This window comes from Apostichopus japonicus, chromosome 13 (assembly GCF_037975245.1).
Source record: "Apostichopus japonicus isolate 1M-3 chromosome 13, ASM3797524v1, whole genome shotgun sequence".
In the NCBI taxonomy this organism is placed as follows: domain Eukaryota; kingdom Metazoa; phylum Echinodermata; class Holothuroidea; order Aspidochirotida; family Stichopodidae; genus Apostichopus; species Apostichopus japonicus.
Window position 1 is genome coordinate 1,173,869 of NC_092573.1, and position 15,610 is coordinate 1,189,478.

A 15,610-nucleotide genomic window follows, 5' to 3' on the forward strand; every position below is an offset into this window, starting at 1 on the left:
GTCTAAGGGGAGGGGGTGTCCCCCTCCCCTTTGGCAATTTTTTAGATTTGAAACGTCCTTAGATGCAATCTGGTGCATATTTTAAGTCAAATTTGAATTGCCGACGGATCTGGAAGTGGTGACTGAAATGGGGGAGGGGTCTAAGGGGAGGGGGTGTCCCCCTCCCCTTTGGAAATTTTTTAGTTTTGAAACGTCCTTAGATGCAATCTGGTGCATATTTTAAGTCAAATTTGATTTGCCGACGGATCTGGAAGTGGTGACTGAAATGGGGGAGGGGTCTAAGGGTAGGGGGTCTACCCCTCCCCTTTGGAAAATTTTTAGTTTTGAAACGTCCTTAGATGCAATCTGGTGCATATTTTAAGTCAAATTTGGCACGGAAGAAGCTCCCGTTCTCCTTTTCTCTATTCAGCTTTCCTTCTTTCTTCCCCTTCCGCTCTCTTCACCTTTTCTCCTTTTGCCGACAGACCCAAAATTTGCCGACAGCGACCAAATTATTGGGGGGGGGGGTGTGACACCCCCCACACCCCCCCGCTCGCTACGCCCCTGACCTTATACATCTTATATCCTTATAAATAAAACATAACCTTATACAATTTTTATAGTCTTATAAAAGTTGTGATGCTATGGCCGGCTCCTCTTTTATACGTACCCATCAAACAAACTTACCCTGGTCCTTCCTAGGAAAAGCTGTCTGAGAACACCAGTACAATGCTAATGTGGCTATCACTGAAAGCCTAATAATAGTAATATAGTCAGTATTGCGAAGTTCGGCATACTGCGAGGTTCGGACACCCTAAGAAATACACGATTTCACCATGAAAATCTACAGGAAGAGTCAAATTTCACCAAAAAGTACGAAGCTACAGTTATTTTCTCTCCAAAATGATCCGCGTGCAAGAAATTACTTACATATTTGTCAATAAAATGACGAAGATCTATGAAGTCCAGGGGCGTAGCGAAGGGGTTTTTGTTGGGGGGGGGTGTGGAGAATTTGATTTGCCGACGGATCTGGAAGTGGTGACTGAAATGGGGGAGGGGTCTAAGGGGAGGGGGTGTCCCCCTCCCCTTTGGAAATTTTTTAGTTTTGAAACGTCCTTAGATGCAATCTGGTGTATATTTTAAGTCAAATTTGATTTGCCGACGGATCTGGAAGTGGTGACTGAAATGGGGGAGGGGTCTAAGGGTAGGGGGTCTACCCCTCCCCTTTGGAAATTTTTTAGTTTTGAAACGTCCTTAGATGCAATCTGGTGCATATTTTAAGTCAAATTTGGCACGGAAGAAGCTCCCGTTCTCCTTTTCTCTATTCAGCTTTCCTTCTTTCTTCCCCTTCCGCTCTCTTCACCTTTTCTCCTTTTGCCGACAGACCCAAAATTTGCCGACAGCGACCAAATTATTGGGGGTGTGTGACACCCCCCCACACCCCCCCCCCGCTCGCTACGCCCCTGATGAAGTCTGTTATAATTACTGAAAGAGCAACTGCGCCACCAATTTTATCACCAGCGCCACACTGTGGGTTGCGTGTCCGAACTTCGCAATACTCTAGCAAAGAAATACCAGTTCCACAATCACGAAGAATCTTCTTGGAAAGCAACGTGAAAACAGTTTGCAGGAAAGAAAGTTTGGCCGTGTATCGTACTGTAACAAAATTCTCCCACCTTATGAAGTATATTTTCAAATGATTTATACCAGAAGATTTAGTTTTGGGGTGTTTTAAGTCTTAAGTGTCCGAACTTCGAAGTCACCATGCTACTAGTAATAATAGGCCTAGGCTAGGCCTATATATATTTTATGCATTAGGCCAATGCCTAAGTAGCCTTCAGAAGTACAAAGATGTGTAAACGTAATTATACAAAAATTCATGAAGGGCAATCAAACAAACTTATCATGGCCCTTGCTCTGAAAAGCTACCTGAACCCCAGTACTATCCTTAAATGTATGTTACAAAAACGAAGGCCTAATATTAATTAAATGCACTACGTAAAATTCAAAAGTACACAATATGTATATGCATTCAGCATGCAATACACTACCTTGCGTACCTAACTACAGTAAAGAAATTGGTCGCGAGGGTAGCCATTTTCGTATATCTAACATGTAGCTGTCCATGAGTCATAGCCAATCTGCTATAAACTATAGACTTGGAGGCGGGGCTTAATCATCAAAAACGGACCTTTTTACTAAAAGTAGGGGCGGCAGCTCAGTGTTGTTTTAAGAAAGAAAAATCATTTAAACATCAAATAAAGCAAATAAAAGCCATAAAATGTCATTTCCAGCTAGTAAAAGTTTTATTCATACCTACCTGTAAAAACAAATGGAAGTTTAAAATGTTAATAAAAAATATAATAAATAGGACCCTATCTTAGACGATACCACTGTTAAAAGACAATTATATTCTATTCTCTTTCATAAAACATTAGACTGCAGATAACAAACCAATCGCTGAGAAGTAATATGTCACGTGCCCATAATAAACCATACACATCGAATAATAATTAACAAATGAGCAGGAAAACGTGGGGAAAAGTTCCCTACAAACAAGTTTCGGAGCGTGTGCAAAAACGTTCTGGTTCAATCGTTTTTCAGTCCGATTTGGCCCGATTTCGACATAAATCGGTGAAAAAGTCATAGAATGAGATAAAATTCTCGAATAAAAAATAGTAACATTTGTTGGTCTATATGATATATTCTTGCTCTGGAAATTCCAGAGAAAAAGAGCTTTGTATGAAGACGCTGAAAAATTTTTAAGAGAAGAGAGAGTCCCACTTACTGTTACAATATCTCTATACATGTAATGTATTGAGATAAAAAAAAAATGGATCTATATTTTGATATTTGTATCAAACCCTACGTGTCTTATTTCTATACAGGACAACAATTAGCTACTATCACATGGCTCGAACAGGTAACCTTTTAACACCACACACCCTCCAGTAGTTTTATTTGTCCAATGACCTAAAGATGAATTCTTGGAGTCAGATAAGGAGATGGTTATCAACATAAGGAGCTATTTTAACCTTTACTGTAGAGGCACTTCATGCACATGAACGCTAGGAGGGTCTTTTTCCAATGCCTTGAAGGCCTAAAATAATACAGGTTATCCTGGGATAAATGCAGGTTATAAATATAACTCACTTGAAGCAAACTTCAGGGTTGGATTCCCTCATTTTCGATATTAAAAATGGCAGCTTTTTGTTGTTTGTGCATATATAAGATCTATTATGACAAACATAACATTGGAATATTTCGTTTTACTTCAGGATTCATGTTTTGGGCCAATTGAGAACTAGAAACCTGTTTCAATTTTTTTGTACAATATAATATGGTAAGTTGTTGTACTTTATTATTTAATGATATCATTAAATAATGTATTATTCCATTAATTGATTTATAGTTATCATGAAGGAATTTCAGGTAACATTTAATCTGTTTAGTGATATCTATAGATGATCCAACATAGTGATATCAACATTTAAGAAACAAAAAATTCATAAATCAGCTAGTCCATCTTAATTTTAATCCTCCATACATTTAAGGCTTTGACATTAATTTGTTCGTCTTGCTTTATATCATTTTGTCGATTGCTCTACTTTAATTTTAATGTAAGCACGTGCATATAACACACTATAAGGTCTCATCTGAACATACCTTCAACTATCCAATTAATTTATTGAATACTTTCCTGTGCCATCCACTGTATGATTTGTAAAGTCCTATACGCTGGTCATTAGTGATTCTGAGGGTTTTTAACATCGATCATGGCATACAGATACTATCCTATAGTAATAATTTGTAAGATGTCATGCATTGCACTTACCTATGTTGCACTTAAAGATACTGTTGAACTGAAATAGCCACACATTTTGTAATAGCAATGAATGCACACACCCCACTCATTGCTTCTTGTTGTCTCATTGAAGCCATTTATTCCAAGACAAAGTCACACTATATAGTGGGAAAGAAGTTCAAAGAAGTACTTCACTCTGCTAAAATGAGTCTCTCCTGGAACGTCCCTCGTATCCATTCACGTTGTTTTACTTTCGCTGCACTCTTCTCAGTTCTTAATTCTCTAACAAAACATTAACTGGCATGATTGATAAAACAGCTCAGCAGCTACTATAGCACACAAAGAAACACTAAAACTATGAGACAAATGTTCCTGATCAGGCTAATTAAGTCATATAATGTTCACATCTCTTTCCTTAGCTTTATATCACTGAATGTATCATTAAGCAGCCTTGTTCCACAGGACATAACATTGGACCTTCTGACTTTACATATCAACCTCCTCCCCCTCCCCCTACTCCTTTCCTACTCCTTCACCCTCCCTAGGGATTTCAAGTATCCTTTAATTCCTGCCTATTTGTAATTCTTCTATTACTCTGCAAGGAACAGTTGAAGAAGTAAACCTTCATTTGTCTTTACCATTTTCATATTTTATGACATATTTCGTTTTAAATGAGACATTAGCAAATGACAAAGTCTTTCCACCTTTTGTCAAATGTTATTCTTTTAAAAAATGGGGCTCGTAATTGATGAAAAGAGGTTCCATAACTTCCGTAATGAATCCGATTATATTAAAAATGCATAAAGGGATAAAAAAGATGAAGAAAAAAAGAGGCGACTATATACTGAGCAGAACTTGACTGAGAAATGAATTGCATACGAACGTAACTCCTGGCATAGAAACCCATCGAAAAAAATTACTCCGGTAGCACCTGGCTTGAACGGTCCTAAAAATGCATGATTCACCCAAACAAATGCATAATGAAATTGATACACCCACCAGACTTTTAACTCCCACAGGAATTTTGTTTTTTTTTTCTTTCCTTTGCTGTATTTACCATTATGTCTGGAGCTATCAATCTCTCAGAAAAACGAACCCTTTCACAATTCCTCCCACTGAGAATAAATGATAATGGTGGATGAATCTGTTCAACTCTTCAATTGCCAAACAATCCTGATGATTGCCTTTGCATAATATGTCCGCTTGAATGTCATCCTTCAGATCTAAACATGATCAGCATATATGTAAATTGAGCCTTAATCTTAAGGTTTTGGGTAATAACCCGTACACTCTGATATAAAAGAACACTGCGCGAAACGTCACCTTTCCCTAGTGCACTTAAACATTGTTTTATGAAGTGTGCAAGAAAAATGTGGATTTCAAAATGACCTTCACTTTGCACAGAATATGAGCCACTAGTAATGTAACAGAAGATTGAGTACCTGACTAACATACAACTACTGCTAGTTATGGGATACAGCCAAATGTATTGCAAAACCTGACTGACATACAACTACTGCTAGTTATGAGATACAGCCAAATGTATTGCAACACCCCCTTTGTCTTGTCTTTATCACCTCTGTTACTCAAACAACTTCACCATCATTGGTGACGGGCTGGTACCTGCACGTTCCACGAGAATGTGTAAACCACTTAACAGGCGGATGCTATATGTCATATTCATCACCCTACAAAATGGCCAGCACCACTGCTCTAATGACTTAATAACTGGAGGAAAATTATCTGTAAAAACTCAACAGTATCATGGTATTCTCTTTCATCCTTACACATTAAACAGACAGATTATCCATTCACATAAATCCTCTCCCTGGAATTTAAAAAGAAAAAAAAATGTGAAAGAAAAGAAAAAGAAAAAGAATCCTTATACTTTTACAAACTTGGTCACCATAGATACTCTACTCTTGATCTGGCTTTCTCTGTGATTATTGCAAACCAATCGTTTAGAGGAACCTACTCGGCTGCGGCCTGTGCCGTGGCAGCTCCTGCTGCGCCCTCAATCCCTGCCGGTTGCTCTGGAGTGGATGGTGGCTTTCGAGGGCGGACGGGTGTCACCCATTCACCCAGTCTGTTCATGGCTATGACAGCTTTACCAGCAGCCTGCAAGAAGTATAATACAAAATAAGAAAATAGTGACTTCCAGGCAAATTTCAAGTAGTAATGTCATGCAACACAATCAGTCGACAGTTACGCATTCAAAGTGTACTTAATACTACTTATGATACAGTTTATACCACCAATCAACTGCCATGTGTACAGCAAATTTGACGTGCGTCAACATCGTTCAATCTCGGAACTAGTCGATGACGTTCAAGTGTACCTGCATCTTTCAAAAAACGTGATACTCTATTTATCAAGGACATTTTTTGCTTCACATAAAATAAAAATACTGATTTGATAGATGAAAATACTGATTTGATAGAATACAGGGAAGGAAAGAATCTGGCAAAATTTTCTGTAAGTTTGATATTAACTGATAAAGACAACAACTATTTTTTTATATCCTATATTTTTCAGTAACAATATGTAACCGTACATCAGTTTCTTCGCATATGACGTTAACTAAACAAACTGTTGCAAATCTTAAATATTAATCTACCAGGAACTGAAACATTGTCATTATGAACGACCTAGAAAACTTGGCAATCTAAAAAGTCTCATGACCTTTGACACCCTACAAGCGGACCGCCACGCAACTTGTCACTATGTGACGCCAGCCAGAGTTCATCTTCATTCATGAGTGAAGACCATGAAACGTCTGAATGTATATATAACTCATAATATCAAATTTTTCATCAATTTGCTACTAACACTATCAAAACAAATTTTTGTGTGAACTTGCATTGATGTCTTTACAACTTAAGGTAGAATCAACTCATGACAAGGCTATACAACCTTAAAACATTTACCATTTCAAATTCTGTCTGCATTGTTATGATAACCTAACATGAAACTGTACATTTTAAACGATGTTACAGGGTAACATCGCCAGAATATTTCATGAAACATTATAGGGTAACTGATCATCATAAATTTGATTTTGTTTTGTATATAACCAGTCAAGCATGTTTGATTATGCTTGTAACAGGGACTAAACAAATATCAGACAAGTTCAACTTCTCTTATTTTTTTTTTTATCTCTGAATGAGCTACATAATATACCACTAAAGGAAATCCATATACACATCCACAAACACCAGTCACATCCTGTTAAGAAAATATCCCCGTCTCCTTGGACGGCAACGAATTGCATTTGAATGCTTTCATATTTGGAAATATCTTTGAGCAAAGGAAAAATAAAGAAAATGGTGATTTGCCGAGGGATGTTTACAGAGCTTGTTTTGACCTTGTCCAAGTCTTTAACATCATTTCAGGTTTTGTGTTACTTAAACTCATCAGCGAGATTGACGCTAATATTGATTAAGCCCTATCGCCAATTTACAAGGTGGAGGGAGGGAGCGTCCCAATTCCAAATGATTGATAAACCCCTAAGAGGTGACTGACCTTCAGCTTCCTACGGGCATTGAATTCTTTGATCTTTTCTTGTGTGTGTAGCATCTGTGAGACGTTGGCTCCGCTGAACTCCGCACGGACCCACGGGTGTTCCAGAGCCTGCTTTGCTGTCAGTCGCTTCTTGGGAGAGACTATTAAAAGCTTATTGATGAAGTCCTGCAAAAAAAAAATTCAAAATTAAATTTAACTAAAATGCATTGGTATGAATAGGTATGAAAACTAAAAAAAAACACATCACTTTTTCCCTAAACTTTCAAATGCGTCACTTTCCAAATTCCAGACTGCGACTAATTATATACATCAAGCATGGAGTCAATGCAGTCTGAAAACACCACGGAAGTCACGCTTCTTGGGTAATGCTTCTTGGGTAATGCTGACCTGGAATGACCTCGGTACAAGTTTTCCTCGGTGCAAATATCCAGCAGCTTTTAAATCTAGAGTGCTTCCTAATAGAACTGTTCCAATTATTTAAGGCAGATAAAAAGTACATGCAAGAATTTATCATTGGGCAGGGAATCCAAACAGTTGATACTCAAACGGAAATAAACAGCTTTTTCCTGTGAGGCCATTTATCTAACCCCCCCCCTTTTTTTTTTTTTGACTGGTACTAATGGAGAAGCTGTAGAAGTGACAGACATTTATCACTTGTTAATAAAAGGGAAGAGATGAACGGCTTAAAAGGGTAGAAAAACTTCAGTCGTTGGGTGATATCCCTACTTTATGCAATACTGTACATTCAGCTTTCATCGTCAGAGTAGGACAACAGGTTTCACAAAACCGTTTATTTTATTCTGATACTAAATGATGCGATAGTAAATCAATTTTGTAAGAAAAGAGAAAACGACTTCAGAATAAGGAGACCATGAAAGATCATACGTAAAGAAGACAAACTAGTTCAGGTGAACCCGGCGACATGAAAATGATCTTCCTTTCTTAAAATGAGAACCCTACGGTGAATATTTTATAGGGTTTCCTATCTTGTGCTGTTTGTTGTCAAGGGGACGAGTAACCAGCCTAATTGTGCCAACAGGTAAGGCGTGTTATTTTAATAATAACCTTGTGCTATATATACGTTGGTTTTCGTGCTACCTCTTAATAGTAGAGAATAAAATATGTCGTCTACGATAATTCTTTTAGGTAGAACTGTTTTTTGTCTCTGTGAACATGAGCTTAAAACCAGACAACCTGCAAGTAGGCCAAGAGGTGCCTGCGGTTAGCAATCATCGGAGAGTGGCTGCTCTCTCTCTCTGACAAAATACTTGGCCAGAGATGAAACCAAAACGAGGAAGAATGAAGCAGAATTTCCTAGGGGAGCTTTTGGCTTTTCTGAACTGAGACCTTTGAGGGAGTATCGTGGCTTGCCAGGCACATCGGATAATGGGTGTGACCAAAGGCAAGGCAAGCAGGAAATCGAATCATACATCACAGCGTCAAAGATCCATTGATAACTATTCCCATCTTCAAGCCTGAAATTTCATCTAGCTTGGAATTTTATGAAATTGAAAACATATTAGCACCCCGTATGAGCTTGTATTTAATTATTCTGCAGTAAAATACACTAAATTGCACAGTTGAGAAAGTATCGAGAAAGTCATTCAGGGCAATGGTGAACCCAGAATGTTGAAGATGAACAAAGACGAGCAACATTGAATGACTGAAAATAGGCTTGTGCAAAGAAAAAACAGGAACTTGTCAGGTAAAACTACACTAGACTTTGAAGCCTCTAACTAAAACATGAATAGCTTGATCTCTTAATACAAAATACTTATCTGTCTTATGTATAAAGCCTAAATGATAATCAATGATAAACTGAGTTGATTGTTAAATCATAACAAATTTGAAGGAAGGTAGAAAAAAGCAGAGAAACTTTTTGGCTAGAATGAGATTCAAACCAGTGATCCTTGGTTTAAAATTTGTTATCCTCCTGTCTATGGTTCACATCCCTATTGTAGCCAAACACTTTCTTACTCTTATTCGATCCATACATTTTTTTTTATGCTTATCAGCAACTGACTTCTGTTGTCTACGTACCCTGGCACTTAATGACACTGGGTCCCACCATGGGGATATAAACTCATAATCTGCCCGCATAATTTTCCGGTAGACATGACTGTCTCCTCTCTCGTCATAGAAGGGTTCGAAGCCACAGAGAAGGATGTAGGTTATCACGCCAATGCTCCACATGTCTACCTCGGGGCCATAGTTCTTCCCATAGAGCACCTCCGGAGCTGTTCAAGATAATAAGAGAAATTACTGGTTTATTTCATTGTCTGTCCCCAAAAACATCCCCATAGAGCACCTCTGGAGCTGTTCAAGATGATAAAAGAAGTACTGGTTTATTTCATTGTCTGACCCCAATACATCCCCATAGAGGACCTCTGAAGCTGTTCAAGGTGATAAAAGAAGTACTGGTTTATTTCATTGTCTGCCCTCCCTCCCCCCCCCTCCCCCAACATCAGCTTACAATTGAAGAAAGCAGAGGCATGTGACGGGATGCCCAAAATCTGTTTTACACGGACAAGTATTTTCGTCATCTCTATATAGGCTTTATGTATGAAACCAGGAATGTGAGAACATGTGTAGACCAAGACTTGCATCGAGTTCACCAGAGTGACTGAAATGACTTTGAGCGAGAGAAGGATGGAATGAAGTCCCCAAACAGATTTCCCAGAAATTGATCAACTTAGTTTACAATGTCAAAGTGGATGAAACACAAATTGATGCCTTCCACCCCTTAGGAACTACATCTACCCCTGGGTAACTTCACACACTTCCCACTCCTTCCAAATGTACAAGTTAATAGGTACTTTATCTGGTTTCAACACACTTTTTAGGCCAATTTGATCTGTCCTCAATGACCTTTGACCCCGACCCGAAACCTGTCCTATTTCAAATTTGTCTCATGATTCATGAGGTTTACTGCTTTTTTCCTGCATGCTGACAAGCAGAAACTGGCTAAAAACCAAGGTTTAGGTTTCTTGACCTTTGACCTCTAACATCTGACCTATGATGTCATCAATTAAACCGGCACGCGTTTAAATGGTCAGGTACCTACCCACCATGTGTGAACTCTATCGGACTTACGGTCTAGGAGGAGTTCGCAACAGACTTTTTTCGCTCACAAACACACACGCACTCACTCACTTCCTCACATTTCTGATGTGGGGTGAAGTACAATATCTCATCTCCTGATACAATACATGTAGGGAGATGAGATAATATATATGCAAATAAAAAAAAGACCTGAATAATGAATGAACACAAACATAATGAATGTAAGGATAAATGAAATGACAATAAATAAATGCATGAACGAATGAGCACTGTCTCGGATGAAAGCAGTCGCAAATGAATAAATGAAAGAACAAACTGACTGCAAGGAATGAATAACAATTGTACCGATCATATCAAATTATGCATACTTCCCAGTCAATTCTGTTTGTTTAAATGTTTAAGTCTGAAATTATATGATAACCCCCCCCCCCCCCCCAGAGCTCGATGTACCCCATAAGGCTTCTTATTAGGAAAGAAACTCTCACAGGAGGTGAATAAAGGTTCATTTGAATATTTCATTTCATTATCAAGTAAAAAGGCTGATGTTTTATCCATTTCTTTATTTTTTGGCAAAGAAAAATAATCGAGAAAACCCCTCAGTCCATTTATACTCTTACTGTCGATGTGTAAAGACATGTTATGGATAACAATTTTCTGTTACAAAATGGGGGGTGGGGCAGATATGACTTAAATACGCTTTAAGATCCATTAGTATAAAATATCCCTGGGAGGGATTTGGAATAAAACAGCCCTGGATATCGAGGGACATGATTTGCGATCAGTTTTAACATTTTATCCGCGGCAACCGACACAAGTGTTCGCTAAAGCGAGATTTTCGGAGTTAGAAATCTCAGTTTTGATGATGAGAAACAGAGAAAAGATAGCGACATCCATCATATATTTTATCCATCTCATTGAACGGTGACAGGTATTAATTTTGCAGAACATAAATTGCTGATCTGGATGTGAGAATCGAAGTGGAACATTTAACAAGTTATACACGTTGACAATTCACCAGGGAGACAGTGTTAGCAGAGATACAGGCATGAGAGTGAAGATATGATATAATTCACAGCTATATGTGTAGAGATAACTGAGATATACTGTAGATATGTCATAAGTAAGATCTGTATGAACATTTGGTGGTAAATCATGCCTGAAATGTCTCTTAAAGGTTGCTTTGCTTTTTATCAGTGTTATTCGTTTCAAAGATCAGCATGGTTGCTGTGTATTAAACAACTGTGTGCAGTAATATGAACTTAGGAATCCAGAGTTCTAAACTAACTTGTAGCCTGATTATCAGTTGAATTACCAGTAACTACCATTTTAACAGTGTTTAAAACGTTTGAGATAATTCCATTTCAAGTATTTACGATTCACCAAAGAATGTTTTTTACCACCACAAAGCATGAATCTTTAATGAAGAGCGGTTCCATTTATACTGAAACAAATACTAAAACATCCATTTTTACATATGTTCCACTTCTAATAAAATTATTGTAAAAATGCTACCAAGTACCTTCTTTTTTTCAAAATTGCAATTAACTGATATTTACCCCAAAATGCAAATTACTTGATAAAGTGGAAATGGTCATCAGGATGCTTGCCTGCACATCTACCAAAGTATGTGGGCGATGAATGGGGGCGCAGGCCAAGAATTGGTTTGCTGTTTCGATAGTTGATGAATAAAGATACAATCTATCCAAATTTTCAGACTGGCTTGGAATGGATACAATTAACTTTCCAATACAAGTCAGTGGGCCGACTTTATAGAACATTGTAATGATAGGCCTATCTTTCCAGTCTGAGCAAGTTATTAAAAAATGGTATGATTCATGAATGTATCTGGATTCTTTAAGTCAATCATTAAAATCCTGCAGATTCCTTTAATGACATGTCTAAAAACGGAGGCATGATGTCTGCTTAAATACCATCACAAACATCTTCCTCACATGCCCTGCGCCTGTGTTTTGATACACCCCTTCAATATTTGTTTTCATTATTATTATTTTTATTTTCTTACATCTGTCCCTTTACTTTCACTCTCCTACTCCTTCCTTAGGATAGTACTAATTACATTGAATGTTCATGAGGAGGTGTAAGTCTAACCATTGGCAGCATTAAATCTAATTGCACAGAGAATTCTTCCCCAGGTATACATATACATATATATACGTATGCCACATCGCATACATCTATGTACACTTGATGCCACGGTGTGCTTGGATGCTGTTAGAGACCTGAGCCACTCATCAATCTTTAATCTATTTGGGTTTTAGTAATCCCTTCCATCCAGGGAATATAGATTTACGAATGATTGCTAATGATCATGGAGAAATAAGGTGCTAGATTGGAGGTATAAACTAGACAACAGAGATGAACTAAGTCAGTCAAGGCAAATAAAAACCCTCGCAGACTGTCAGAACCAGAAGGCCAATGGCTAGTAATTGTCGTTATCGAAGGGTTCAATTTCAGAGCGAGCCTTTTCCTGCGGGGAATTAGTTTGAAACGATCGTGTTTGCTAAGTCTCTTCCATGAAACACTGAGCAGATATCGAGTTCTCATTCCAAGCCAGACCTGGCAGTATTTTCCCACTTGATGTTTGACTAGGGTTGAAAAAAAATCCTTCTGTTTTGTAGAACCTTCTGGTTATTATAGAATTGCTTTTCAAAGATGTAGAGAGGATTTATATATGTATATATTGCAAGCACTGTTTACATGATAGCCATTCCACATGCACAATTAAAACTTGCTGAAGTAAATACAAACTGTCAGAGATATGGATTTCAAGAGGAAAAGCTCTATTAATTGATTTGATCATGGATAATACAACCTCAAATTTCAACAATAAACAGCAGGGATCTCTGATGACTTCTGACTGACACGAACATAAAAAAACAAAGAACTCCAGAGTGATGGCACTCCCAGCGGTTACTTGCCATAGTAATGGAAGTGCCGGATGAACTGCTGAATTTATCAATCCAGCAGCTTTAGGCATTGATTATTTGGTGACTTAACTGTTCACAGAATTAGGATAATTAATGAATTAGGATAATTAATAACAACTAATTCACTTTTCCAGCTTATTTGTTAACGGCTGGCTGGCTTCTTGCACGTCAGTTTCATCACAGGAATGATCCATACAAATAATAAAGTTAGTTCAAGTTAAGATTCTTAAGGGTGACCTCTGCTGAACTAAGACATTTGGCATACTTGGATTCCCTTCTAGAGATATAGTGTTTTTAAGGAGTTTTTTTAAAGCGTTGGCTTCTGTTGACCTCTGACCTCCACCGCTCACTTACTCTGTTGCTTGTTACAACCTGGTCAAGCAATAGTGCATGTAACAAACTCTCTTCAATATATCATTTAGGAGACCCTAGAGATATCAAGTTTTTCACATTTTGACATTTGACCTCCATCAAAAACAATGGGTACCTTTGTGCTCATTATGGGCTGGCTAAACAGCAAGTACGACATTTTGCCAACATTCAACTTTTTGAGATATCATGTTTTCAAGCAAGGACATCATATATAAGCATTCAAATCCAGTGATCAGAAATGATTCTATGTCACATCTCAGGTAAGAATGAATTACCACTCTCTCTGAAACAACAATTTTCTTAGCTTTGAAAAAAGCAATTATCATGTTTACTTTGAAGTATCTTTATAAATGCAAAAAATAAGATATAGTCTAGTCTGTTCATTGTCAATCAAAATTCCTCTGAAATGCAAGATAATTTAAACAATGTAGATTTCAATCTAGGGGCCTAAACAAACTTTAATTGAAAAGCCACTGATGCAAATCATGTCCTCGCTGAACACGGACAGAACTTCTGCATTGTAACAAGCTGTGGTTATTATGCAGTATGCTCTTACCAATCATGCCACAAAAACCATACCCAGTATGGTAGCCAGGCAAGGGCACAAGGGGGGGAGGGGGGGTGAGGGGACTGTATCCCTCTGTGCAAGCTACTGTCGCCCCACCCACCCACCCACAACTTTGCCACCGTCTTGAATACAAAAAAGTCACAAGTTACAGGACACAGGTAATGTGCCCCTCCATAAATTATTGGTTTCTCTCCAACTCAGAACTCCTGGCTACAGGCATGACCTTGCCTCAGACTAGGTAATAGCAGATGGTCATCATAACAGGACCCTAGTAATTAATTTTCTTGTAGGATATTGTGATGTGGACGTTGTCAACATAATGAAAGAAACTATTAATATATTGACAAGTACAGGCTAATATGATATGTGGCTGTGCGCTATCATCAATTTAACTAAAAATGAGGTATTTGTTTTTCAATAACATTGTTAAGGCAGGGATAAAGTCGTGAGTTTCAATGTATAAAAAAGCATAGTTTCCTTTGCAGAATTCTGTTACCAATACCAAAAAATTAAAAAAAACAAAAACAAAACATTAAAACAAAATATAATTTAAAAAAACCCCCATTAAATCACTCCTTTTACAAAGCATGCAGGAAATCACTGATATGTTCCAACATTATTTTAAATCTCCTCTCTGCTTACTGTCTTACAGTCTAGCCGTTGAAGAAAAAAGAAAAACGGTTCCAATCAATTCATGCACATCAATTAATCACAAGGGAGAGCATGTTACGTACATGTATCTATACATGTCAAATGCACTGTAATTTGACATGCAAGCTTTCTCTTTGCACTCTACCGATATAATTACTGCTCGGCATGCAAAAGCGGTCTCGGTTTGTATTCGATAAAATCACAGGAACCAGCGTAAAACTGACAGATCTTGTGGTTGACATTCTGGAAGCTAACAGAAGAGCAAGTCTTTTAGCGACGGAAAATAAGCTGTTAGTAGTCAGCGAGAGTCAAAGTCAAAAATGGGATGACATTTTGGTCGGTGAAAAATCTCGCTTCGTGCTTTAGTGAATGTAACCCTTCCTTAGAAATATTGAGAAACAGTGCAAGACAAAAGGAACCCCTTCTGCTACATCAAAGCTAGCTTTACTATATCTAATTATATTTTCATTTTGTCATTCATAATTTCAGATATGATAGGCAGAACAGTGTTTAACATGTGAATGCACTTGTTACTGCTCAACTGTTGTAGAACAAGCCAAACAGTACACAAGAACCAGAATTTCTTTTTTCCTGCTTTTTTCTCTCCCCCTACCATATCCCCCACCATACCCCCCACCATACCCCCTTTCTTCAATTTATAAAGTGGTAACTTTGTAGCTTAACATCACAACATTAGATTTG

The 15,610-nt window shown here is 37.8% G+C and overlaps 1 protein-coding gene across 2 annotated transcripts in view; it reads right to left on the bottom strand.

Moving 5' to 3' along the window:
• Window positions 1–15,610, bottom strand: part of LOC139978920 (calcium/calmodulin-dependent protein kinase type IV-like) — an 80,582-nt gene that overhangs the window by 4,213 nt on the left and 60,759 nt on the right. For both annotated transcript variants that reach the window (XM_071989485.1, XM_071989484.1), the window contains exons 7-9: window positions 9,347–9,543; window positions 7,307–7,471; window positions 549–5,902 (exon numbers count right to left, since the gene is read on the bottom strand). In XM_071989485.1, the coding sequence (XP_071845586.1) occupies window positions 5,756–5,902; window positions 7,307–7,471; window positions 9,347–9,543 (509 nt within the window). In that variant the 3' untranslated portion in view covers window positions 549–5,755. The remainder of the gene's footprint in view (window positions 1–548; window positions 5,903–7,306; window positions 7,472–9,346; window positions 9,544–15,610) is intronic.